Source organism: Leptosomus discolor, chromosome 1 (assembly GCF_034619465.1).
Source record: "Leptosomus discolor isolate bLepDis1 chromosome 1, bLepDis1.hap2, whole genome shotgun sequence".
NCBI classification, from domain to species: Eukaryota; Metazoa; Chordata; class Aves; order Leptosomiformes; family Leptosomidae; genus Leptosomus; species Leptosomus discolor.
Genome location: NC_141391.1, coordinates 218,334,974 through 218,360,400, shown reverse-complemented (window position 1 = coordinate 218,360,400; position 25,427 = coordinate 218,334,974). Strand labels below are relative to the sequence as shown.

The window sequence follows — 25,427 nt, the reverse complement described above, 5'->3', positions numbered from 1 at the left end:
GACTATTAATACTCATAATTAACATTAATATCGAAACACACACCTTTACTCTGAATAGGACACTGTCATCGGCACAAAGTCAGCACCACTCCGTGTTTCTCTCTTCACAGAGGCAACTTCCAGGAGTCATATGGCAGTTCCAGGCAAGTACTGGAACTCCAAAATGAGCTTTAAATCGATCAGTATATTGGACATAGGGCCAAGGGAAAGGGCACAAATTCAGCTCCAGTGGTGAAAGGATCGATCTCTCTAACACTTCATAAGGCAGCTTCTCCTCTAAAATCATGTAGATCTGAAGCAATTCAATTGGCTTTGACAGAATTACCCCTGTTTTGTACCTTTGGGTCATGATATAGTTTAATCAAGGAAGCACACAGAAATGTCTGCATCTTTCCCCATCAAATCAGACAGCAAAGCTTCGGTTTAGCCCAATACAGAGGCTTTAACAGCCAAGCCCACACATCTAATGTGAGGCTACTGCTCAACGCCAGCTTATCCATCACGTAACTCCGCAGACAAACCTCTCTGGGCAGCACGAGGCGCCAGTGGGATGCGCTGGGGTAGACCTAAGCCAGTGCTGCTGCAGGCTCTTGCTTCTTATGCTTTCCCTTTCCAGTGGCCCTGGTGCTTTTCTGCTCCATGACTGAACCTGGCTGAACAGTAGCCTAGCAATGAATAAGTAAACCCAGTAAATAATAAAGAAAATAGGGAACAGGTTTTATGCAGCCTCTCGGAAAATCTGCTGTGAAACTGTTATTTATTACTGATATTTTAGCATTTCCTAGCCATCACTGTCCTCCCACCCCAAATGCTGGATAAATGTGAGATGGAATCACAGAATCACAGAGTGTCAGGGCTTGGGAGGGACCTCGAAAGATCACCCAGTCCAACCCCCTGCCAGAGCAGGACCACCCAGAGCAGGTCACACAGGAACGTGTCCAGGCGGGGCTGGAATGTCTCCAGAGAAGGAGACCCCACCACCTCTCTGGGCAGCCTGTGCCAGGGCTCTGTCACCCTCCCAGGGAAAAAGTTTTTCCTGATGTTCATGTGGCACCTCCCGTGCTCCAGCTTGCACCCGTTGCCCCTGGTCCTGTCACTGGCCGTCACCGAGAAGAGCCCGGCTCCATCCTCCTGACACTCGCCCTTCACGTATTTATAGCCATTGAGGAGGTCACCCCTCAGTCTCCTCTTCTCCAGGCTCAAGAGCCCCAGCTCCCTCAGCCTTTCATCCTGAGGGAGATGTTCCACCCCCTTCATCCCCTTTGGGGCTCTGCGCTGGACTCTCCCCAGCAGTTCCCCGTCCTTCTGGAACTGAGGGGCTCAGACCTGGACACACTGTTCCAGATGTGCCCTCACCAGGGCAGAGCAGAGGGGGAGGAGAACCTCTCTCGACCTACTGACCACAAAGCAGCCGGTGCCGGGGAGCTCACGTCCCTCACCCTGAACAAACCCGAGCACCTTCAGGTCCCAATTTACCCTTCGCCATTTAATTCGGGTAATGCCCACCCCGTGCCAAGGTGTGCAGCAAGGGGCTCTGCACCCCTGGGCCGCCCTCCCCGCCGCTGGCACCGCTCGCAGCCTCCGTGAGCCCACGGGCCGGGCCCGACCGCGGGGCCCAGGCAGCCGCCCCGGCGGAGGCCCTGCCCGGGAAGGCCCAGTCAGGCCCCGGGGCTGGAGCCGCGGCCCCGGGCGAGCAGGGGGCTGGGGACGGGAGGGTGAAGCTCTGGGGAGCCGCGGCCCCCGGCGGGGCGCAGTAGGAGGGGGGTTTAGCGGCGGCCACGTCCCCCTGCGTTTCGGCCGCCGCCGGGCCCCCGCCGCGCCCGCCATGACGCCCAGCCCCGGGGCCGCTCTGCGCCGCCGGCGCCGTCTCGATGGTGGGGGCGGCGGGCGCGGGACCTCCGGGCCGCCGGGGGGCGCAGCGCGGCGGGGCGGGGCCGGGGGGCGGCGGGGCCGGGCCGGGCCGGGCCGGGCCGGGCGGAGCGGGCGCTGCCATGGACGCGCTGTGCCGGGCCGAGCCCCGGCCCCGCCGGCCCGCCGCCGCCTCCCCGCTGCCCTGGGCCCGGTTCTCCGCCTGGCTCGACTGTGTCTGCGTGGTCACCTTCGACCTGGAGCTGGGCCAGGCCATGGAGGTGCGGGCGGGGCCGGGGGTGTGGGGCGGGGCTGGGCCCGGGGGGCCCGGGGGCTGTGGGAGGTGGGTCCGTTGGGTCCTGGGGGCTGCATGGGGTGTGGGCCTGGGGGGGTGGGGGAGTGGGGCCTGGGGGGTCCGTGGGCTGTGGGCCTGGGGGGTCCGTGGGTCCTGGCGGGTGGATGGGGTGAGTGTGGGGTGTGGGCCCGGGGGGTGTGGGGTGGGGGTCCTAGGGGGTATGTAGGGTGGGCCCGGGCAGGGCCGGGGGCTGTGGAGAAGGGGGAGCCAGATAGGGCGTGGGGAAGAAGGGGGCACTGTGTGGGGCAGCGAGTAGGCGGGGGGAGGGTGGGGGTACGAGGGGTGATGGGGACAGAGCTGGGGGGAATGGAGCAGGGGGGCAGGGGAGGGAGCGGGGGGCGGTGGGGAGCAGGTGGGGCCGGGGAAGGGCCCCATGCGGGGGAAGACAGGGCAGAATGGGGGGTGCGGGGGGGGGTGCGGGTTGGGGACAGCTGGGCTAAGGCTGGGTGCGGGGCTGGGGCGGGGGGTAGCGGGCAGGACAGTGCCTGGGTGTGCAGGGCCAGGAGGAGCCAGGGCAGGGGGGTGCCCGAGTGAGGTGGGCAGAGGGCTAGCAGGCTGCCGAGGAGGGGGAGGAGGGTGGTGGGGAGAAAGCTGTGGAGGAAGGGCTGGGGAGAACAGCCCGTGGAGGCAGGGAGGCCTGGGGGTGGGGGGACTGGCACTGGGAAATACAGGTGGGATGTGTGGGGTCAGCAGGCGCTAAGGGGGGGCTGAGGGGGGTGCCACAGGGAAGGAGTCTTCGTGGGAGTGCTGGGGAGGTAACAGGGTGCAGTGGAGCAGGGGGCTGAGGCAGCTCTGTCAGAGGTTTCCCAGGAGGCTGATATGCCCGGGGGGGTGTTGTTGGAGGGGGGGGGGGGGGGGGCAGAGAGGATGAATTGGGAGTGAAATGACTGGGACAGTTTTTTCCCTCTTCCCTGGAAGATTGTGGTGTTTGCCTCTGAAAGAGGGTTTGAAGGGAGTGGGGTACCTGAGGCTTGTGACGTGGCTGAAGGCAAGAGCTGGTTGGTGCTCTAAGAAAATGCAACATAAGAGGACCACACGTGTCTGGATTATCTCAGTTTCCGTGGTATTTGGTGTGTCATTGCGGGAAGTACTCCTCGCTATGCCTTTGTGTAAGGAGGTTAACGCTGTTTTTCAGAGGGCCGAAACTTTCCTTCCAATTTTTAAAGTTGTGCTGCAGCTTCCGAAGGGAATGGAGAGCAGTAGAGGTCAAGTTAGCCTACTGCTGCTCTGTTTTCTTAAATACTTGGTTAAGTTTCTTTCCATGAAGCCTGAAAATAAATCAGAAAAATCTGCTGTAGACCTAAGTTTCACATGCTCTAAACTTCCCTGCAAAACCAGACCCGAGATACCCTGGATATAAATATATGTCAATACTGGGATAATGATTGGCATTTACACTTCAATGCTTCCTAGGGGTGTTTTAATATGGAGCTACAAAGGTGCTTTCTTACTGGTTTTGTTACCTGTCTGGCATTATAAGGAGGAGACTTTGTGATTGGGGTATGCAGTAATATGATTTGTTAATCTCTGGAAAGGTATTTTTCTTCTTTTCCTTCCTTTCCTCCCTTTTTCCTCCTTTGCCTACTTCAGTATTGATGGGAAAATGTTTCTCATGTGGCACAAATGGCCAAGAAGACTGGGAACATCTCGGCATCTGGCCTAAGTGACGACACAGCCCCACCATCGCTTTCCCTTTGGTTGTCCCTTGTGGCTTTCTGTCTCTGAGCGAAGGGTTCGGGCAAGGAACAGGGGGCTGCCTGGCGTGGGATGCCCAGGAAGGAAGCCAGGCCAAGGAGAAGCAGTGTGATAAAGATCCCCCGTTCCATTCTTGGTGGGGTTGGGAAAAAATAAAAGCTCAAGCTGTTACTGTCTTACAGGGGAATTCCAAGTAAAATTATTTCAAAATTTTGAAAAAGTGGAAGCATCACTATTGCCAGCAGTCAAACGGTGTCATCAGCTTCCTGCTTGTTCCCTGTTCCCATCTGTTGCCTTGGTTGTTCTCGGTTGGGTCCAGATCCTGTGGCTTGTCTCCGAGCAGGCTGATTTCTGCAGCGGGGGAGAGGGGGTTTTATGATCTGGGCTCTCGACTGCAAGTTCCTGGCTTAAAACCAAAACGCGTCCGTGGCACCCAGCCCTGTGGGACTTCAGTCCTGGCTGAGTTCGCACGGGAAGTTTGGCATCGACATCCCCAGAGCAGTGCATCTGGCGGAGGTTAGATCTTGACGGAGCTCTCTGTGGTTTTGTGGACGGACGTGTGTCCCTCTGAAGAGCGATTCAGGCGCGGGGGCTGCTCCCGCACCCAAGGGTTGCAGAGAGCGACGGGCAGTAACTCCCGCGGCCTCCCGCGCTCGCAGCAAAGCGAGTCAGAGGAAGGGAAACCTCCCGTTCTGGAGGGTGCACCGTGCTCCTGCGTCATCTCTGTCAGTCAGCGTGCGGGGCTGCAGACATCCCGGGGTGAGTCCAACCGGAGGGCGTCCCCTGCGGCTCTGCTTTAGGAGCAGGAGTGTCTCGGGCAGCGCTTCTGTGCTGAGACCTCGCCATCCCTTCCTGAAGATTGCTTGTGCCTGAATGTTGGGTTCTTTCCAGATAAAACATCTCTTTTTCTTCCCTTGCTCCCCAAATCTGCGCAGAAGCCACGTTGTCGAAGCGCGATTAGCGTGTGTTGTGCGTCCTTCGGGTAGGAAGGCAAAGCTGCCCCGGAATGGGGTCGGCTCTGTGGATGCAGCTTCACAGCCAAGAGCTTGTTGAGGGTCTGCTCGGGTTTCTGAATGTTGCCTGTCTTGTGTTCTGTGCAGTCCTCTCGTGGTGCAGCTACATCGGCCTGAAATTCGGCGAGTCCCGCTCCGCTGCCCTGTAGCTACACAGTAGGAAAGGAGTTACAGAGGAAAACGGAGGTTAACGCAGGGATTAGGTCTAATTTCTGTTTCAGACTCATTTCCATTTCTTCAAATAGTCAACTACAGACAGCAGAAATACCAGGGAGAGAGGGGACACGTTTCTGGGAGGGTCCTCTGGGGCGAGCAGTCTGTGTCCTGCAGGAACAGCCCTCCCCGCCAGCCCTTCGCCCTCCGGCTCCATGAGGGCTCCGGCTTCCCTGGTGCCGCTCGCACAGAAACGCTGAAAATCCGTCCCCGTGGTTCTGAAATGTCCCTTTTCACTGCGGCGCCGGCTCCTCCCCCCCGAGCTTTTCCCAACGCAGGCGCTTGGTGAAGCCGGGTTACTCTGGAGTCACCAGAAGTCCTCTGCTGCGGTGTTCTCTGCGTCGCTGTGGCAGCAGCAGCGGTGTCGGCACCGTTGCCGATGCTGACAGCAAAGCTTCGGTGCAAGGACCCGTTTTCGACACCGTGGGTCACTTCCACACTTGTTAATTCGGTATTGCTGGGAGAGGGTGCCGTGCCACAAGGTGTGACATCATTCAAGCCCTTTTGGGCTGCTTCTGAGATATCCAGGGACTTCTACAAATGAAAGCTTCCTTTCTGTTTGCTCTCTTTTTGCTTTTGAAAAGTTCCAGCGACTTTTACTATTTACTGTTCATTATTTACTAGGACTCTCAGTATTTGAGATTGGGGTTTTAATCTTGTCAATATTTAGGGATTCCCCCCCACCCCAACGTAGACATGCGTGTCAAACTGAAGGGGAAGCAGAGATGGAGATGACCAGGCCTGTTTTTCAAAAACATGGTATCTGAATTTTTGGGTCTGTCAGCGCTCCCATGCTCAGCCAGAAGCATTTGAGCCTCATTTTTTTTTCCTAGTTCTTTTGTCCCAAAATGCTGAGCACACATCTCCAAGTGAAACATACGCTTAGCGTGCCTTAAACTGGGACCCCCAAGGCAGCTGGGAGCCACCAGTGTCCCCTCCTGGTCTGACCTGCTTGCAGAAGGACCCCCCAGTAAAGGCAGCAGGAGAACTGGAGGTCTGTCTTGGCTCTTGAGCTTGAGTTTAGACCATCAGCAAGCGTTGCAGAGGGCACAGCGCTGTGAGATTCCTGAGCTCCGTGATGAATCGCCGTCAGGTGTCCAGGTCTCCGTTCCCGGGCTGCCCATTATGACACGGGAATTAAGAAAATAAACGTTCGTACCATTGTTAAATTAGTCATAACCACAAGGATTTATTCAGCTGCCTAATGCGAAGCTATCGCAAGCAGGGAAGCGTGTCCTCTCCTGTGGCGTGCTTGTAAGGCACCGCTTCATGCTTCAGCGCCTGAAAAGCCCGTCGTGCCTTCGTGTGCTGCCTCGTCGCTGTAGCGTCCGTGGGATCATTTTGCTCCTGTGTTTTTGTGGCTTTCGTCTTTTGGAGGAGCTTTAACCGAAGGCCAATCAGCGTCATTTTTACCGGTTAATTTGGCTCGCTCTCCGAAGCTGATTAGATGACCTTGCCAAGGAATCAGTGGGGAATTGTTAGAGCGAGGCGAGCTCGCTTGGTGAACTTCCAGCGCTCTGGCTTGGTGCCACCCTTCCTATTTATAGTCTTGCAAGAAGAATCAAGCACTGACGAGAGCTCCTGATTCGAGGACCAGATGACTGACCTGAGCAGAGATACTGCCCGGGAGCCGCAGAGGTCTGAAGAGCCCGTCTCCATTTTCCAGGTCATTCCAGGCTTATGGCTTATGTGCTGAGAAAGTTTTTTTCTCATCCACTTATTTCTACGGTTTCTGCAGTTCCTGATCAGTGGGTGCTGTACTGGCTGCGTAGATTAACTGCTGCAGATCCGTGAACCCTTCCATCTCTGTCCTCGGCCCGTGACGACTCGTCGTTGCTGTGACTGTGTCGTTTCTGGCCTCCCGGTGGGATTGTTCCTGGAGTGGATCTTGCTGCTGGATCTCGCTTGCGGTTCTGTCCTCGGCCCTGACCTGAGAAGTCTTGGGTTGAGTTCTCTGTTATTGCGTTAGGTTAAATGCCGGAACGGTGTTATCAGCGTTCGCTCGCAGGGTTCAGCTGCACAGCCAGAGTCTTCAGATGATTTAAAATTCTTGAGGATCTGTCTTATCTGAAATGCCGGGTGATAAACTGGGTGTAACACAATTCAGCTGTCACTGGTATGCTGACAAAGCATGAGGCTTCACGCCTGTGCCAGACCCACCTCTCTCTGTGCGAAATAAACCTCAGCTTGTCTTTCTGACAACGGAGCTCAAGTCGGAGAGGCTAAAACGCGGCTCTGAATCCCCCCAGCCCTCCCCTGCTGCCCGTGTCCTGCCTTTCGGTCACTGTGAAAGTGTCTCTAGCTGCCTGGTCGCTCAGGACTGGTAAATAAGCGTTTCCAGCCCGGAGGCTGGGGTGGATACACCCACGCCTGTGTCTAACACCAGGGTTCCTGCTGCTTGGCCTGCAGAGGAGTTAGTGTTTTCTGTCCCTTCACGCAGCCGGACCCTTCGTCCAGGCTGCCGTTGTCTCCCTCTTGGTGGTTGCCTCGTCCTTTCCTCTGCCCTTGGGGACAGTGATCCTGCCCTGCCTGGATCTTTGCAGAACGCTGCTGCCGCAGAGGTCGCTTCCCCAGCCGCGGCTGTTAACGCGCTCTGTGCCGTCCCCCCGCGGCTCTTCTTTCCCTGCCTCGTTTTTAAAGCCGTTCGTGGTCTGTCCCTGCCGTCCGTCTGCTCGTTTCATTGCTGCGAAATCCATCTCGGCAGCTGGCGAGGCCAGCCTTCCTCACCCCTGCAGGACACTGGGGGTTGTGAATTGTAAGAGGCTTTTTAGCAGGGTTTAAAAAATCAAAATAAAAAGCGACCCTCCTCCAAACAATTGGAAAGACACAAAGTCCGAAACTTTGTAGGGAGTTATTTTGGGCATTTTTTGAACTTTTATTTAGGCGCAGAAATGAATATAGTAATGCTTTCCGGGCTTGGAGCTTGGAGAGTTAAGCGTACGTTGACATAATTTCAAGCAGCCCTGGAACAGTCGCCTCTGCCCGCCTCAGAGGGGACAGACGTTTGCACATCAGGGGTCTGTGCAGAGGAGTTAGCGGCGGGGCGGTGGGGCTGTTCGCTCACCGAGCTGCCGACTCTCCAGTTCAAACCCAAGTGAGACAGAAGCCGTTGGGTCTGTCTCCAGGTCCGCCAGAACAAGTGCAGGTTCTGCGCCGGGTTCGGTGCAGCGGGCCCCTGGCAGTCGGGTTCGGACGGGAGGCGGCAGCTTGCGGGAGGTGTTAGTTGGGGAGAAATGAGGCGGTTACTGTGTGGAGGGAACGGTTATAGATCTGTGGGGCAGCCACGGGGGAGCAGCGACTGACTTCTTGGCTCTTGTCTCTTTTGCAGTTGGTGTATCCTTATGACTTTAGACTAACGGAGAAAGAGGTAAATGTTCTAATTTGTTTTTTTCCCCCCTGGTTTTAAAGACGCTGAGCAGCCGCGGTGAAGGTTCTCCCACTGTGTGTTTTTGTTTGTTGCAGAAAACGAGTATCTGCTACTTGTCCTTCCCAGACTCCTACTCAGGTAGGTGGCATCTGGCGGCCGTGCCGGCAGCCTGCCGGGTGGTTCGTGGCGTTAGGAGAGAAGCGGGTTCACGGTGGAAAGAGTGAGTCATCCCCCTAGTGCAGCGGAGACTGATGGGCCGTGTCTTCTACAGCGGTGACATCAGGGAGCGCCCGGCCCCTGGGTCTGAACAAAGAGGCTTCTTGTCACTTTGATTGCTCTCTGGGTGTAGAATCTGCGATCTAGTGGGGGACGGGACAATCTCTTGATCAGCACGCGCGCTCCTGCTCCCCCCGTGCCGATGAGGTACAAAACCCGGTCCCGGAGGGCAGGTCCTTGAGGTTTGGTGCTGTCGACAGTCGGCATTTCCTTGTTTGCGAGGGAAGAGAAATAGATGGGGAGAGGGTGCTCCCGCAGCAGAAGCGTTCCCAGAGCTCGTTTTTATACGTCAGAAGGGTGGCACTGAGAAATAAACGTGTTCACGCATCCCAGCAGCCGTTTCGTTAAGACTGGTTCCTGACTGTTAGTTTTCTACAGCTTTGCCCAGTTTAGTTTTAAATGTCTTTGGGGACGTAGTTTCACTGGTTTCTCAGAGCTTAGTGAACGCTCAGGCTAAGTGTCCCTTTTATTAAAGTAAATTATTTACTAGTAGCCGTGTCTTCATAATACACACAGCAGCCTTTCCTCTTCTTCGGAGCGTAGCTGCTGCACACAGCGCGGAGGGAGTACGTCCTCTCACCCCACCGCCGGGCCTGGCCTGCGTAGCCTTGCTTTGGGCGCGGTGAGCTCGGTGTGTGGGACCCTCTCCCCATAACTGACCTCTCTGTGCGTGCTCGGCCCTGCTCCCGAGCCCGCCCAGCTGAGGAGGGCTCCCGCTGCTCTTTCCTCTGCGGCACGAAGCGCGCTGGGGAGCGGCGCCTGGGGGGCGCCCGGCCGCGGGGCTTCTCCGGGTCCTTTGTTGGAGCTGTCAGGCAGGGGGTCGTCCTTCGAATCGGTGTTTGCGTGGGCTCGGGTTCAGGCTGTTTGTGGGCGTTCCCGCGCGGTGGGTGGGAAGCCGTGCCTGTCGCCTCTCGGGACTGGGGAGACTGGCCCCTGTCTGTGGGTTTCCCAGCAATGGCCTGGCAAAGCTGGGCTTAGTGGTACCAGCTCTTGCGTTCAGCTGCGTGTTCTCCCTGTCTTGCGCCGGGCTTTTGGGGTTTCTTTATGCTGTTCCTCTCCATTTTCAGTTTTGGATGTCAATCAGCATCCCTGTTCGTGTCAGCGTTTCGGATTTAACCAATTTCCAGCTTTCTCTTTACTGAAACTTCTTCCTGAGCGTTTGCGATCTTCTCTGTCTCAGGTGGCCTGGGGGATACGCAATTTAGCTTCCGTCTTCGTCAGTCGGGGGGACAGAGGACTGCTCATTACGAGGATGGTGGCGAGTACAATAGAGAAGCACCCCTGACGCTGCAGGTCGGTCGCATTTCAGTGCACTCCTTACACCTGCTGAGCAGACAGTCGTGTTGTTGCGTTAAAAGCCAAACAGACGCTTCATTTGTTTTCTGTGCATAAAATACTCATTTTCTCTGGCCGTGGGAGTAGTCGGAAGAGGAGAAGGCTTTCAGCACAGGGGCTTACTTCCAGGTTAATGCTCAGAGAGGGCCGTGTTGAGAATCCCAGCTGCTCTGAGAGACGGAACTGAGTCGGGGGACCCCCAGTTAGAGCAGCGGTCGTGCCTAGCCCCGGCGGAAGATCAACGGTGGCACACAGGTGACATCCAACAAGAGGGCACAGCTACCTGTGCACGTTTCTGTGAGGCAAGACAAGGACATCCTTGTCTGTGGTAAATGAGATGTTCACCTCCTTTGCTGAGGGATGCCGGCTCTGTTCCTTTGTGGCAGGATCTACGTCTATAAAAACAGCCGCAATAACCGGCGTGCGGCAGGTCCACGCTTTGGCTGGCTGTGTGCGGGCTGGTCTAACCATACCCAAGCCCTGACATCAGGGGTGTCCATCAGTTGTGGTTTTCCCCTCAGTGAACTGTCCGTTTCATGAAGGGAAGGGATGTGCTGAGCACTGTCGCTTCTTTTAATTGAGCAGATGGCCGTCAGATCGGCTTGTCCTCTTCTGCTTTCTCCTTTGGGATGATGCTTCCTGTGCCTGTGCCTTTTTAACACTTCTGCAGTCCTTTTGTGGGATGCAATCCAGAAATGAGTTGTTAGTCTGAGAGGGAGTAGGAGGATTTCTTTTCCTAAATTCCGGTCTAGAGATTTTTCAGCTTGCCTGCATCTTTACTGCTTTGCAGCGGTCGGATGCTGCCGCACAGATTCACCTAGCTGTGAAGAAGTCAGGGGGATAAAACTGCCAAAGTACTGGATTCTGTTGTGGAAAAATAGTATTTGGGAAGAGAAAGGCGCCCTAAACCGTGGGGCCTGTGGGGCTTCAAAACGATGTTAGGGATGGTCTGTGTGCTCGGCAGTGAAACTGCCCTTCCTCCTTGTGGGGACTCGAGTGCCATGGCGTGTTTGAAATGATCGCTGGGGGTTTGCACTGAATCTGTTAGTTCTCGTGGATGCTATGAAGGAAGCATCGTTCCGCTTTGTGCTTCCTCCTGAGCAAAATTTGCCCGGTGCTGCCTCAAACGCCCGGCGGAGGCGGGGTGGAACGGGTACGGCAGAGCCCGTTTCCTCCGCTCAGAAGATGACGCGTTCCTTCCCCAGCAACACGCTGTGCTCCGGCTGGCCCAGGGGACTGGCAGTCGGAGCACACCGGTGGCAGCACGGGGTGAGCTCAGCAGGGTGGCTCCGCTGGGGGTGGCGTTGGTGGAAGCCTCGCTCAACCCTGCAGGGGGTGGCCCTGGGGGGGCTGCAGGAAGGCGCTAGTGAAGGGCGCTGCCCGGAGGCTGTGGGGGTTTGTGGGTTTGGTTGTGTCTCCTTGGTAAACTCTCCCCGACGGCTGAGCGTGGGTGACTTTGGTACCGGGGGGGGTGCTGTAACCGCCCCCGAGCCGGGGGGCGGCGCGTCGGTTGGCCGGTGGCCGGGGGGAGCGTGGGGACAGCGGCCGTCGGTTTCTCCGTCACGGCATCGCTGGTCTCTTGCAGCGGGAGTCGGCGCATTACTTCGGGTACGTGTACTTCAGGCAAGTCAAGGACAGCTCCATGAAGAGAGGTTATTTTCAGAAGGTGAGTGCTGAAACCAGATCGCTTGCTGCTCGCAGCCGGTACGCGGCTGTGAAAAGGCCCCTGTCCACAGCGGTGGAACAGCACCCCTTCCTACGCGGCACCCACGGCGTTTCTGCGGGAAGCAGCAGGGGTCACGGAGAAGAGGAATATGTGGGAAGTGTCGCTCCAAACAAACCTGGGCGCGGCTGCCGTGGTGCGTTAATCACCCGGGCAGGGACGCGCCGTCTGAATCACGAGGTCCCGGAGCACTCGGGTACTTGCTTCAGCGCGTGCTCCGGTGTCACGGGCAGCGAGAGGACACGCTGCGCTGTTGCAGTCTGTGCTAGGCACACCTTAGCCCTACTCTTGTTATTGCTTTAATCGTTCTCCTTCCTAGCAGCCGTCTGGGAATGGATTTCCCGCTGGGCTGGTTGCCTCTTGCTAGCAGCAGTGACACTGCTGGTGCCTCACCAGCCTTGTCCCTTCCCATCGGTTCCTTTGACACAGCCACTGGAGAAAAGAGTACAAACTGCATGTTCCTGCGGAAATAAACGTGCAAACTCAGGCAGATAGTTATGGTCACCGCCTGAGAGAGAGTGCGATTTCAGACGACTTCTAGAGAAGGCAAATGTTTTACTGTTACCCTCAGATCCATCTTGCTCCGTGGGTCCACGGAATGACTCTTTCAGTAGTGTTTTTTCCCATCAAAAGGTAAAAGGCCATCCTCTCAACCAGGTAACTGTGCACACTTGCTCTGCGAAGAGCCGCGCTGCAGAGCAGACCAGCCTGGTACCTGCTGACACCCGTCTGTCCCGGCAGTTCCTTGGCCCGCTGTGCTTTCTCTCCTCCACCTCTAGGCAGCGGCACGGAGTCTCTGTCAGAGAGACATGCAAATACAGAAATGAGCTGCTTCATCTCCACGAAAGCAGTGGGTTGTTCACTCCAAAAGCTGGAGGGTTAGAGGAGCTGGACCGCACGGGTCAGGTGTTTATACCAGGCCTGTGTCCTTGCTCTTTGGTAGACGTACAGAAGTAGTGGGCATGTTGGCTTCCTCGGTGAAGTATAGTGTCGTGCTTGGATGGCTTTTTTATTTCAAATGGCAAAGTTTTGGGTTGGAAAGGAGGTATTTCAGTGACTATTGCAGAAATTTTCGCTGGATCCTAATTAATGTGTTCATTAACGATTAGAGGAAGAGAATAACCAGCAGAGTAATGAGTCCCCCCAGTGGGACTGAATTGGAAAAGCTATAAAAAAATAGCAAACTGTTTCACAAAGAAGCCAAACCAACAGCAACAAAAGGCATTGCTGGAAACGACTCCGCGTTATTTCAAGTCACTTTGTTTGTTCTTCCCCAGAATTCCTTTATTTTGTTTATCTGCCTAGTTTCCGTTTCAGGGGTCCGCTCCTTTGCACCTCTCCGTCTGAAATGGTTGTTTTGGTAGCTTTGGACCTATCAGCAGTTTATTTTTAGTTTTGCTCCGGCTGATCTTTTGCTGGGTCACAGTCTCATCCCGCCCAGTTGCGGCGGCTCCCCGGTAGAAGCCGCCTGCTGTGCTTAGTCGTTAAACAACAGACTCCTGGCCTGTGTGGGGACCCAGGGTCTCCCAAAGCCTGAAGGCTCAACGCCGAGCACGCTGGCAAGAATTCCACCACTAAAAGTGCTGCTTTTGAGCTCTTTCATGGTTTTGATGTTGGTTTTCAAGCTTAGCCCTCTAGTAAGCAGTGCTAGAAATGATCGTGTCGGGGGTCCCGGACTCCGAAATGTGCCTTTTTTCAGTCTTTGGTGCTGGTGTCACGCCTTCCGTATGTGAACTTGTTCCAGTCCTTGCTGCAGCTGATTGCTCCGGAGTACTTTGACAAGCTGGAGCCGTGCCTGGAGGCAGGTGAGCAGCCAGATGGAGGAGGGAGGGTTTGCATATTGAAATCTTTCAGAGGTTTTATCAGGAAGTTCTTGAAAGACAGCTGAAATGTTCCACATTAGTTCATTCTGGAACAAATTTCGGCAGGGAAAAACTTTCATCCGTGTGGTTGGCTTGTCAAAATTATAAACAGCTGTAAAAGGTGCCTTAATGGGGAGTGTCTGACAACCTTAATAGATGAGGCTGTCAGTTTTGCACACAGTGTATTCCCAGCGAGAGGGGAAAAACTGCTAATGCTACATCTCTGTCTGGGTCTTCATTGCTCTATTCAACTTAATCATGATTTCTCAACAGTGCAGTGCTGCTGGGCCTGCCCTGGAAACGGTGCTGCAGACGTCGAGTCTGGTGTCCCACCTAAACTTGCACAATTATTTGACGTAGTGTTGGCTCGCAACTGGCCAGGGGGACACGTGAACTAGGAATGAGCGATAGTTAAATTGGCAGAACTTGGAGGACGGGCTGAATTGGCTGTGCTGACCTTCAGATTCACCTTTCTTCTTTACCTGTGTCCCTGCAGTGTGCAATGAGATTGATCAGTGGCCGCCTCCCGTGCCAGGACAGACTCTGAACCTTCCCGTGATGGGAGTTGTCATTCAGGTACTCGGGGCTGGTGATCTGCGCTCGGCAGCAGGCTGAGGCGAACCGGGAAGTGGAACATGTATTCCCTTCCCTTCTGGATGTTCAGCTTGCCCTTTACTCTCGATTCTTTCCCTTTATTCCTAACCTCTGTGCCGTTAGAATTGATAGCCGAGGAAGCTTTCTTGCTTGGATGGTTGTTGGGAAAGCAAGCGGAGTGTGTGTGCGCGCTGACTGATGCCATCTCCCTGGATAATCTGTCTGTTCTCATTTGTAATCCAGGTGAGAATCCCGTCCAGGGTGGACAAGCCAGGATCGAGCCCAGTGAAGCAGTTCAATCAAGAGGTGAGATGAAGCGTGGCCTGACACGAGCCAGCCGTGAGCAGCACCCAGACTCCCAAGGAAGGAGGGTGGAGGAGAACTGGAACTCTTCCAGCCCTGTCCTGCCTGGAACCGCTTTGGCCTGGGATTGGTGTGGTTTGAGCTGCCCGGCTGGTTCCAACCGCGCGCTCTCTTGCCCGGGTCTTTCAGAACAGGACTCTCTGCGCGGAAGCTGCGTGCTTCGAGCCGTGTCTGTGCGTTGTTCTCCCCGCTTGGGTCCGCCTTGTCCTGGGAAGTCGTGCATTGGGAGGTCTCCACGAGACCCGACCTCAGCTTTCTCTGTTGCTTTGCAGCATTTGCTGCCTGGGCATCTTTACTGCTTTTATTGAGCTTTGACCTCGATTCTTGTGCATTTGCTTTTTTCCCGTTTTCTCTCCTTTGACAAATGCTGTCGTATTTCACAACTTTTGGTACCCGTTTTACCAACCCTCATGGTCTTGATCTGTGTCTTAAGCTCAGAGGAAGCTCTAGAAAGTGCAGGCGCAGACACAGGCTGTCTTTCACATCTGGAAAAGAAGAGGTTCTTGGCTATCTTCTAGCGAAGGAAATTTGTTGGGACCTTAATGCTCAATCCAGATCTGTTCCTGGCTCACACCTCCATGCCTTAACCTCGTTCTCTTCTTTTTGTGCTTTGTGATTGATGGGGTCAGTTTAGATGGCGTTTCAGTCAGGATGCTTCCGTTTACTAACAGTTTGGTGTCTGTTTGGTTATTTTTATTTATTTGTTTATTTTTTCTTCCTCGTTTAGAATCTGTTACCAGCCCCACTGGTTCTCCCCAGTATTCACGAACTGGACCTCTTCAGGTGAGAGCTGCCGTCCCTGCAACCCTCTCCGTGCCCTCTGCTTTCCCTGCTCGTAGTATCCTCTAAGTCGTAGGTACAGGGAAGACGTCAGAGGAGGAATCAAAAGCTACCGCTTTGCGGAGCTTGGGCGGTGTTTAAACCCGTGTGCGCTGCCCCGTGTCCTGCCTGGAGGAGGGTTTCTCTCCTTGGCCTCGGCTGGCGATCAGCTGCAGCTCTGACGCGTGCCCATGGCGTGTCTGAACCCAACCTGGCGGCGTTACGCACCCGTGACGGGCGCGAACAGACGGGCATCTGCCGCAGCCCCCGTGCGCTCGGCTTCGCTGGGGTGAAGGGACGCGCTGGGAGCAGCAGGCGCTTTGCGCCGCTTAAAGCCCTTCCTTTACACACGTGTGGAACGGTTGAGCACCCGCGCGTGCGAGGGCCCGGGGCGCTCTGCTGCGGGGCGCTGAAAGCCAAGCGAGATTTCCGGGTCCCAGGCAGACGCGCGCCCGGACGAGGCAATAGCCGTGCCTGGCCTTTCCGACCTGCGTTTCTACCCTCGTTCTGCCTTTCGCTGCCAGGTGTTTCCAGCCAGTGTTAATTCACGTCCAGATGTTGTGGGAGCTGATGTTACTGGGAGAGCCCGTGGTTGTGATGGCCCCCTCCCCTACGGTGTCCTCAGAACTGGTGCTGGCGCTTACCAGGTAATGCCCTCGGCTGCTGGGGTGGGGGTAGCTGTACGAGTAAATCCTGACGGCTGTTCTCCTCCGGACCCGCTCTTCTGCCGAGCCAGTTGCCTTAGGTTTAGTTTCCCTGTGAGAGCTGGTACGACAAACAGCGTAGTCAGGGTCTTGCTTGTCTTCCACTGACGGTAGGGAAGAGCAAAACCGAGTCTCCCGTGTTGGGAGACCTGAGGGTTCATAGCGCTGAGGAACTTGGTCTCCCCAGCTTTGAACTCTGCTTTAGCAAAAGAAAAAAAAAAAAGCAAGCCTGGAACTCCTGCAGAGCGTCACCTCTGGCAGGACGAGACACGGCTCTAGGACATGAACCTGCTGCAGAGACACGTTCCTCCTCTGTGAAGTTCACACGGCGACTGCCCTGTGTTGCAGCTGCCTCGCTCCGCTGCGGTACTGCTGCGACTACCGCCCCTACTTCACTATCCACGACAGCGAGTTCAAGGAGTACACCACCAGGACACAGGCTCCGTGAGTAGCCACTCGACCCTTGCGACCCGCTTGCCGCTGTCTGTGGGAAGGAAACCCTGAGCTTAGCATTGTTCTGCCTTTTTTTTCCCTGCCCCCCCCCCTTCTAGGCCAAACATCGTCGTGGGAGTCACAAACCCGTTCTTTATCAAAACTCTCCAGCACTGGCCGCACATTCTTCGGGTTGGGGAGCTCAGGATGTCAGGTAAGGGCGGAACCGAAGTCCTGTCGTGCGGGTAGAGCCTGTTAGAGGCTACGGGCGAGCGGACGGTCGCAGCGCTGGCCTCGGTTCTGCACATCTTTGTTCCTGCGAGAGCTGGGGAACCGAAGGGAAGTCTGGGCTCTGACTGAGCTGGTGTGCAGGCTGAGCTCAAACGGTGATGAAGACAAATTGCTGAGAGGATGGCGTGTATGGGTTTATGCTGAGAGGATGGCGTGCTGTGGGTTTATGCTGAAGCATTAAGAAAAAAAGTCCCTGCTGGGCAGGAAGGAGAAAATTGCGTAGAGGAGGAGAGCGCAGTGGAGAGGAGACTCTGATGGTTGCCTATGAAGCCAAGAAGACCTCGAGGTTGAGGAGCGGGGTTTTTGCGATGCCTCCTCAACACATACAAGTTCCAAAATTCTAGCAGGGAAGGGAGCAGAGGGGAAGGCTTATGTGAGGGTGGGGTTAGGGGAGGATATGATTAAAGACGTGCAAGTGTAGGACTGAATGTTCTCGAGAGCGAAGTCTCTCGTGTGCGTGCTGTGGCTGTGAGGGCAGATTAGAGCCTGAACTAGTCGTTTGATGTCTTTCCACAGGAGACCTGCCCAAGCAAGTCAAGGTGAAGAAGTTAGCTAAGCTGAAAACTCTAGACACGAAACCAGGTAGGTCCTTTTATCAGACGTGATTTGATTTTATTTACCCTTCCACGTGGGGGATTTTGCAGGCCTGGCAGGCACGCCAGCGTGGCGCGCGGCATTCTTTGCATCTCAACAAACGGGCGTTTTAGTGTTACCGTCCTCTCCCGCTTGATCCGCTCCACCGTGGTAGCGTCCCCCGTCTAATACAGCAAAGGTGCTCATCTTTGTTCTGAGGTCGGAAAACCCGCTATAAATTAATTGAACAAATTGGTTTAGTGTTGGGAGAACAACTTGTGATTTCCCTGGGTTTATTTTATGTGTCATACCCGCTTTCCGGATGCGGCGGCAGCCGAAGGAACTTGCTTACCTCGACAAGCTGTGCGTCCCTCAACCCGCTGGTCACCTCAGGCCGAGCCTAAGCTGATGCCAGCAGGTTATCTCACCGTAAGCTTAGCATGAGAAGGTCCTTGAGACAGTTCAGTGTCCTTTAATCCTGCTGTGAGTACTGGCTGCCTTGGCAATTGCATAAATTTTTAATTATTTTTTCACAATTTTTTTTAATTACCCACACACAGCTGCCAGGGTTTGTGCGAGGAGCTTCAGTTCTGTCACCCTGCACCTCCTCTAGATATGTGGGCAAAGATTTGTTTCTAACTTCTGCTTTTTTTTCCCTGGCTTTGTTTTTTTTCCTAGGAATCTATACTTCCTATAAAACATTCCTTCACAAAGACAAAACCCTGATAAAACGACTACTGAAGGTGAGCAGTTTCCCCTCTTTCCTACGTCCTGTATGTCATTGTGGGAAAACTGGGCCAACAGCTTGGTTTAAACAGACAAAACTCCCGGGAAGGAGCAGGCTCTTCACAGTGGGTCATGGTTTAGTCAAGTATCCCTGGAGATGTTTATCCTGCCAGTTTTAACGTTTTTCACTGGATATTATGGATTGAATGCGGGTGCTAGTGACAACCTAACGGAGAACAAGCCTTATCCAAAAAAAGAGTCTGGAAAAACAGATTCTACGTAGTGAAATGTGAGTGACATGTTTAACTAGAGAGGGGAATTGTGTTTGGGGCGGGACGGTGCTCCGGCCTGCTCCGGCCCACTCGCTGATAGCCGCAGCGTTTGCCCATCCCGGGCCTGGGAACAGCATCCCGGTGAACGCGCTGCTTGTGCTTGCAGGGGATCCAGCGGAAACGCCCGTCTGAAGTCCAGAGTGCCCTTTTGAGGCGTCACCTCCTGGAGCTGACCCAGAGTTTCATCATTCCCCTGGTGAGATGAGCAGAGGCTTGTCGGAGCGGCGTGAGGGGGAGGGGAGGCGAGCGGGAGGTGCTCGAGTGACAAGTTGGCGCTCGCCCTCCTTTATTCACCCCTACCCGAGCATCTCTAGTCGATTCAGGACGGGGCACTCTGTGTTTTACTCCGTGGCAAGGAACAAAGTGTCTCTGGAACACACATGTCAGTAGTGAGCAGGTCGGGCACGCGGCACGCCGTGTGTGAGGGCAGAGCACGGGTGGGAGTCGTTACTTGATTGTAATGCTGACTCTCTGCTCTTTAAGCAGGTGGTCAGAGCAGACACACGGGGAAGGGACGGGAGCCCAGAACGTTCCTCTTCCCCTCTAATGCTGGGATTGACCCCGTTGCCGGTGCAAAACCCTCCCTTTGGCTTTGGGAAGCTTTGCTGTAGAGCTTGAGGCCCCTCCGCGTGGTGACACCACCCATGGCAGGTTTTAGCCTTCCCTCCAAGGCCCTCCCTGTCTAGTCCCGCTGGAGAGCTGCTGGTGACCCTCCAGTTGGCCAAGTTTGCCTCCTCCGCTTTCCTACATCACCTTAGGAGGTGGCACGTGGGAGGACGGAGCATCTTTTTGCGTTCTAGTCCCTCCGGCCAACTTCTTCCCGCCCGACCTTTCCTCGCGTGGCGCGCTTAGGATTCTTGTGGCACAGCTCTGTGACCCAGTCCCTGGTGGGAGGCGAGCTGGGACGCTTGGGCTTGTGTCAAACACAACCACGAAGGCAAAAGCCAGAGGGTGTGAGGCTGTCGAGGGGGCCTGTGAAGCACTGGAGAAGACCGACAGGCTCAGTCACCGTGCAGGAGGCGCCTCGATTGTTGTACCTTTTGTTAATTCTATTTTGGTTTTTTATTTCTTCCTAGGAGCATTATATTGCAAGTCTGATGCCTCTGCAGAGGGCCATTACTCCGTGGAAGGTACGTTCAGTTTTCCAGTTGCTTCTGCTTTACTCTGACCACGGGGGCTGGGAATAGGTGCGCCAGATGCTGATCACGTGCCCTCATCCTCTGCGTGAACTTCCCTCGTTGGAGGAAGAGGGTGAGGAAGAGGGTTATTACTTCTTTAAAAAAAAAAAAAAGTTGAAACAAACATTGGGGCAGATGCTTCCTGTTTTGCAGTACGCTCAGCTCAACTCTTGTGCCTCTAATTTGAATGTCACTGGCAAGGCTGGGTAAGGTGTTCGGGCATCTTTTGTTCTTGTAGTTACCAGCTCTGCCTTGTGCAGCCTCTTCCGTGGCAGGTGCAGACCTCACCTTCCCCCGGTTTCTTTTGGGTGCCGTGTAACCGGGTCTTTCTGTTGTGCAGAATCCTCCCCAAATTCGCCCTTTCCGTCAGGAGGATTTCATGAAGACCCTCGAGCATGCTGGTCCCCAGCTTACCTGTGTGCTGAAGGGCGACTGGTTGGGGCTCTACAGGTAAGAGCTGGGTCGTGACGTGCCTTGTCCCCGTAACAGCTGCTGCGAGTTGTGATGGACGTCAAGTCTGGAATTAGAGCAAAAAGGAGAGTTTCAGGACAGACTGGTGACCTGGAGAACTGATTAACTAGTAACGGTCAGGAGGAGCTCGTGCAGGGCAGAATCAATCCCGTGGTTTCGGGAGGCTCTGAAGTGAGCGGGTGCAGCCGGGTTTAGCAGCTGTCAGCTCTCCCCTTCAGGAGTGCTCACTGCTGGAGAAGAAGGGCCCTCATCTCTGACATCAGCTGCCGTTTGTTGTCCCCCAGGGCACCCTGCTTTCTGAAGTGTCTGCTCCTGGGCAGGTGGGGTGTAAAGACTCGTAGGGCTTCGCCCAGCAGCGTTGGGCGCGGGTGTAGAGCATTGAGGACGAGGGGCATCTCGTTTCTCCTGCCCGAGGGCAGTGCTGTTAGAACACAGAAGGACGCAGCTTCTTCAGGGCAGAATTTAAGAGAGCGTGCAGTTTTCCTACAGGATAATTAGTTATAAATGAGGTGGAGAAGACCCTTAGCACGAAACGAGCAGGAGAAATCCAGAAATCAGGTACCCAGTGGGAAGGAAGGTGGCAGATGTACGGCTATGGAGAAGGGAAAACAGTACCCAGAAAGCGAGCGGAGACAACTGTCCCGGGTCGGGGCGTTGCGTGGCTGGGGTAAAGCTTGTACCATTTTGTGCTTCGATGCGTCCGGCAGAGAACGAGCCGTTCCGCTCCTTGCGGTGCGGGACAGACTTCGGTTTGGGTTTCCAGTCCTTTGAAAGCCAGTAACGAAGGAGCAGCTGTCTCCGTGAATTGGGTGGGGTCTGCAGGCAGCCGATGCACACGCAGAGGCTGACAGGCTCCAGCGTTCCTCGCCGTGTGACGTTCTGTCCGTGTGCTGTGGCTTGTGGTGCTGCGTCAAACCCCCCCGTTGGACAGCGAGTCCGGGTCACAGCGGCACCCTCGGATCTCGGCCGGCTTTCGGACTCCGCCGCGCTGGGGAGGGCGCGCGGGCAAGAGTCCTCGGAGCCGCAAAACGGAGCGGTGCCACCACGAGCCGAGTTCTGCGGGCGAAGTGCTCTCTGCAGGACGCCCGGGGGAGCAGCCTGGAGAGCCACGGAGCGGCCGCTCTTCGTGGAGGGAGACGCTGAGCTACAGCGTCCGAGAGAGCCCCGCCGTGGCGAGAGCCGCTGAGGACGTGCTGCTGGCGCGGCAGCACTCGCCTCTCGGTGGCAGCGAAAACGTTCTCGTACTTTTCTGCCTCTGCTGCCACGAGCCTTGTCTTTGCGTCCGTGGCTTTTCAATCCCAGTTTGGATTTGATCCAAGTTCTGTAACGCTCCGAGGTAAACCAGGGCGGTGTGCTGCCCCCGCTCGTGTTCCCGCGTAGCGCAGGACGGACGGAGGTTATAACCGCCCTGCGGTGGGAATTGCACAGCCTTCGCCGTAGCCCGGATGATGGGATGTAAATCACCCGTTGTTTGGGACTTGGGTCCGTGCTCGCGAGTGCTTGAGAGCTTGAAATGTCGGGAAGGGGAAGGAATCAAGCAGAGGAAGGGGAATAAACACCAGGAAAGGAGTTAAGCAAGGATACTGCGGAGGAAGGCGACTCTTCCCGCGTTGAACCATCCCAGTTACCATCACGCCGAGGGCCGGCGCAAGGCTGCGGAAGGGCAAAGAGCACCTTGCGTGAGGCTGGTGGGGCTGGTGACCATCTGCCGGAGCTGCTCATGCCCGACGGAAGAGAAGCCGCTGGAGCGGACAAGACACGACGGGCGCGTTCGCTCCTAGTCGGTCACTGTCCCTAAGGACGCTCAATCAGGGAGTCTTTTCCTCTCCCGGCTGTGGGAGGGAGGGGATCGGGGTGCGATGGAGCCGGTGTGCTTCTCTGGATCCGTCCCCCCCCGTCCCCTTCTCCACGTCCCCTCTCTTTCTGCAGGCGTTTCTTCAAATCTCCCAACTTCGACGGCTGGTACCGGCAGCGGCACAAGGAGATGACCCAGAAGCTGGAGGCCCTTCACTTGGAGGCGATCTGCGACGCGGTACGTTCCAGCCGCCGCGGTTAAAACCAACGCCGTGGCCTGAAACCTGGGAGATGGGGGCGCTGCTCCCTTGGGCGCTTACCGGCTGCTCCAGGAGATAAATCGCTTGACCCAGATGTGGGGATCTCTGGGTCTGCTTTCTTAACCGCTCAGAGTTGGGCCAACACCTCGAGTGTGTGGCAACCGAATTCCAAGTCCTTGCAGGTTTTATACCTTTTCTTTATCAATGCACAGAGTCCAAAGTCTTTGTAAATTTTTGCTCAACCTTTCAGTTCTTCATCACTTACTAAGTCTGCTCACAATCCCCTTCTTCAGCTGGGTTCGTCTTTTCTGCTTCCAGTTCTGGTTTCAGTTTCGGGTTGTCTCCGAAATAGTCTACAGAATTTTCTACTAATCCTACATGGTTACAATCCTGAGAACTTCTTACATCAATTACTTAGAAGGCACAAAGTTATTTAGGACTTAGGCAACAAGTAAAATTCAAATGATGCTAATTCTAACCTTATTTCCCCAGGCTCAGCACGCCCGTTACTAATTAATCACTGTTGTTTTCTTTTGTTTTCCTCCACGATCTGCACGACTGGGTTTTAAACCCGTCCTGGGAGGGCCTATACAAAGGACAAGGCTGAGAACATTTTCTTGGCCTTTAGAGCAGCTTCTTCAACTGTAAAATTTTGCTACCCAGACGCGTCGCGATTCTGCCCGGCTTGGTGGGGAGCAGTGCCCTGCGCCCCCGGGAGCCGCGGCTCTGCCGCCTGGCTGTCGACACACGGGAATCGCAGGACGTGGAGGGGACAAAACCACGAGCAGCTCCGCTCCCCCGCCTTGTTAGCCAGGGCAGGCCCTGCTCTGGCTGCTTCTGTCGGCTACTTCTCGCCCGTCAGCCCCTTCCCGAGCCAACAGAGGGCCGGACGAGCAGCGTCGTCTGGTGCGGGCTGGAAAATGCCATGAAATGTGAACATGGGTGGGATTTTCAGCCGGGTGCCAGGCACTGCTGGTAACAGTTTCCCAGTCTAAGCAGCTGCTGGGGTGGTCCCAAGGGCTCCGGTGTCCCACCCAGCGCGGTGCTTGCTGCGGTGTCCGGCCGTGCAGGTCCTCGGGCACGGTGCGGGGAACGCCGGAGCTTCTCCTGTGCTTCCCGGGCCCGACGCTGGCAGAGAGGTTTGAATTCTGGGGGCGGTGCAAAGTTCACAGTGGAGGGGGGAGCCCCACGCTGCCTGCGTGTGGCTGCCTCTTGCCTTGGCTCTCCTCTCGCAGGGCAGAGCTTGAGGCTGCCGTGGTCAGAGAGGTGGGGAGAGCTCCGTGGTCAGAGAGGTGGGGAGAGCTCCGTGGTCAGAGAGGTGGGGAGAGCTCCGTCTTGCTTGTTTAGGCTTAAGTGCTGCGAGCAAAGGTGTGAAAGAGGGTGAGAAACCTCCTCCTCGCTTTTATTTCAGGCGTTGCTTAGGGGTGTCTCTTTGAGGAAAGCTTCTGTAAAGGGGAAATGTCCCTGAAGAAGGCTCTTCTCTCTCTTTAGAACATTGTGGCCTGGATGAAGGACAAGTCTGAGGTGGAGATTGTAGACCTGGTGCTGAAGCTTCGTGAGAAGCTGGTAAGTTTTGCTCCCTTCCTCCTGCGCTCCTTCCTTTCTCTCTGTCGCAGGGAGGGCCCAGGGACACGGATCACACTCGTTGCTTAGAAAACTTTGTCCTCGCTCCCTGATTTGGAGAACGGGCAGATGGGACAGTTGCAAAACTTTAGTGTTTGTGTAGCAAAGGCTTCAAAGTTCTGACCCTTTTTGCCTCCCCGAGGCTGAGGTGACGGTCTCCTGGCTGTCCTCTCGCACCCCGGGCTAAAGACAGCGTGGAGTTTGCTCAGCCGAGGGCGAAGCGGGAAGAGGAGCTTCGCAGCTGTTTCCCAATCCCCCTCTGCTCTCGCTCCCTGTAGGTACGAGCCCGGTGCCAGCACCTCCCCGTGAAGGAGGAGACGCTGCAGCGGGTGGGCCTGTACATCGAGACCATCATTGGCTCCTTGCCGGAGGACCTCCAGGCCGTGCTGCACCACCACTGAGGGCGGCGAAGGGGCTCTCTTGGAGAAGGAAGGGTCCTGCCACCCTGCTCCGGGCTGTGGGCAGCTGCAGTCGCCTTTGGAAAGGAAAGTTCTTCCCCGATCCAGCTGCATGACCCGATCCGGACCTTGCTCACCGCTGCGGGCCATCCCGAGGACGTCGGCGCGTGGGTCGGAACGGCGGCAGAAACGGGGACCTGAGGGCGCTGTCGCCTGCCTCGTCCCGCTCTGCGGAGCTGGGGGGGGGCTGGCAGCGAGGAGCTGCTCCCTGCGCGGCTGCCGGCGGCTCAGGCTGCAGCAGCCGGGCTTCCAGCAGCGCGCCCAGGCCCTGCGAGGCGCGCGCCGCCCCTCCGTCCGCACCCGTCTCTGCCCAGGGCTGGGGCTCGCAGCGCGCCGCTGCCCTGCCTGCGGGCAGCAGGAGCAGCCCCGTCGCGGGGTGGGGGTGTTTTCAGGACGGCTCCTGATGGTAACGAGAGAGATGCCGGCCCCCCGCGTACCAGCGGTGTGAAAAAACCCTCCCTGCCCATTCGGCAGCCTGACTCGTGCCGGCAAAAGCTTCGGCTGCGGGAGGAGGAGCGGCTGGATGTGGAATGCTGCTGGGTTTTCTCCAAGGCAGAGGCAGAGAAGAAGAAGGGGCTGGTGCATCTGCAAGGAACGGAGTCCCCCGGAGGTCACGGCGGGGTGCTGTGTGAGCGGCGATGGCCAGTGGAGCTCCGCAGAGAGGAGCTGGCCTCTGAATGTAATTTATTGTGTGTGTGTGCGTGTGTGTGAGTGTGTGTGTGCGCTTCTGGGCTGGATGTGGGAAAGAGTTGAGGCTCTGCTGCTGCCTTTGGAGGCAGCTGCCCTCTCCCTGAGCAAGCAGTCTTCCTGCCAGCTGCCTTGGAAATGGATTTGCTGTGACCCCGGGGTCGATTGCTGCTGCTGGAGCTGCATTTCACCTCCGGCCAGTCTGGCCAGGGCCTGAATGTTCCCCAAAAGAATGGGTTTTCGGATGGCCCTGGCAGCCTGATGCGCTCCTGCTCCGTCAGAAGCCCTGGAGCCAACCTTTGCCCGGGGCAGGAGGGTTCAGCTTTTCAGCCGAGACCTCCGCAAAGCCGTCGGCAGCGCCCGCTGCTCGCGGGGTGGAAGCTGTGCCGCTTCACCGCTGGCCGCTGCCGCGCTGCCTCGGGGCTGGGGAGACGT

The 25,427-nt window shown here is 56.1% G+C and overlaps 1 protein-coding gene across 1 annotated transcript; it reads left to right on the top strand.

The window, feature by feature from the left end:
- Positions 1-1,991: 1,991 nt before the first annotated feature.
- DENND6B (DENN domain containing 6B) lies at positions 1,992-24,406 on the top strand. Its single transcript, XM_086475314.1, has 20 exons — positions 1,992-2,129; positions 8,453-8,491; positions 8,587-8,629; positions 9,948-10,060; positions 11,688-11,768; positions 13,525-13,630; positions 14,184-14,263; positions 14,525-14,587; positions 15,372-15,427; positions 15,988-16,110; positions 16,516-16,611; positions 16,719-16,813; positions 17,407-17,472; positions 18,142-18,206; positions 18,628-18,717; positions 19,598-19,651; positions 20,040-20,149; positions 22,100-22,202; positions 23,716-23,790; positions 24,126-24,406. The coding sequence occupies exons 1-20, from the start codon at positions 1,992-1,994 to the stop codon at positions 24,246-24,248; spliced, it is 1,719 nt and encodes a 572-aa protein (XP_086331440.1). The 3' UTR covers positions 24,249-24,406.
- Positions 24,407-25,427: the final 1,021 nt, after the last annotated feature.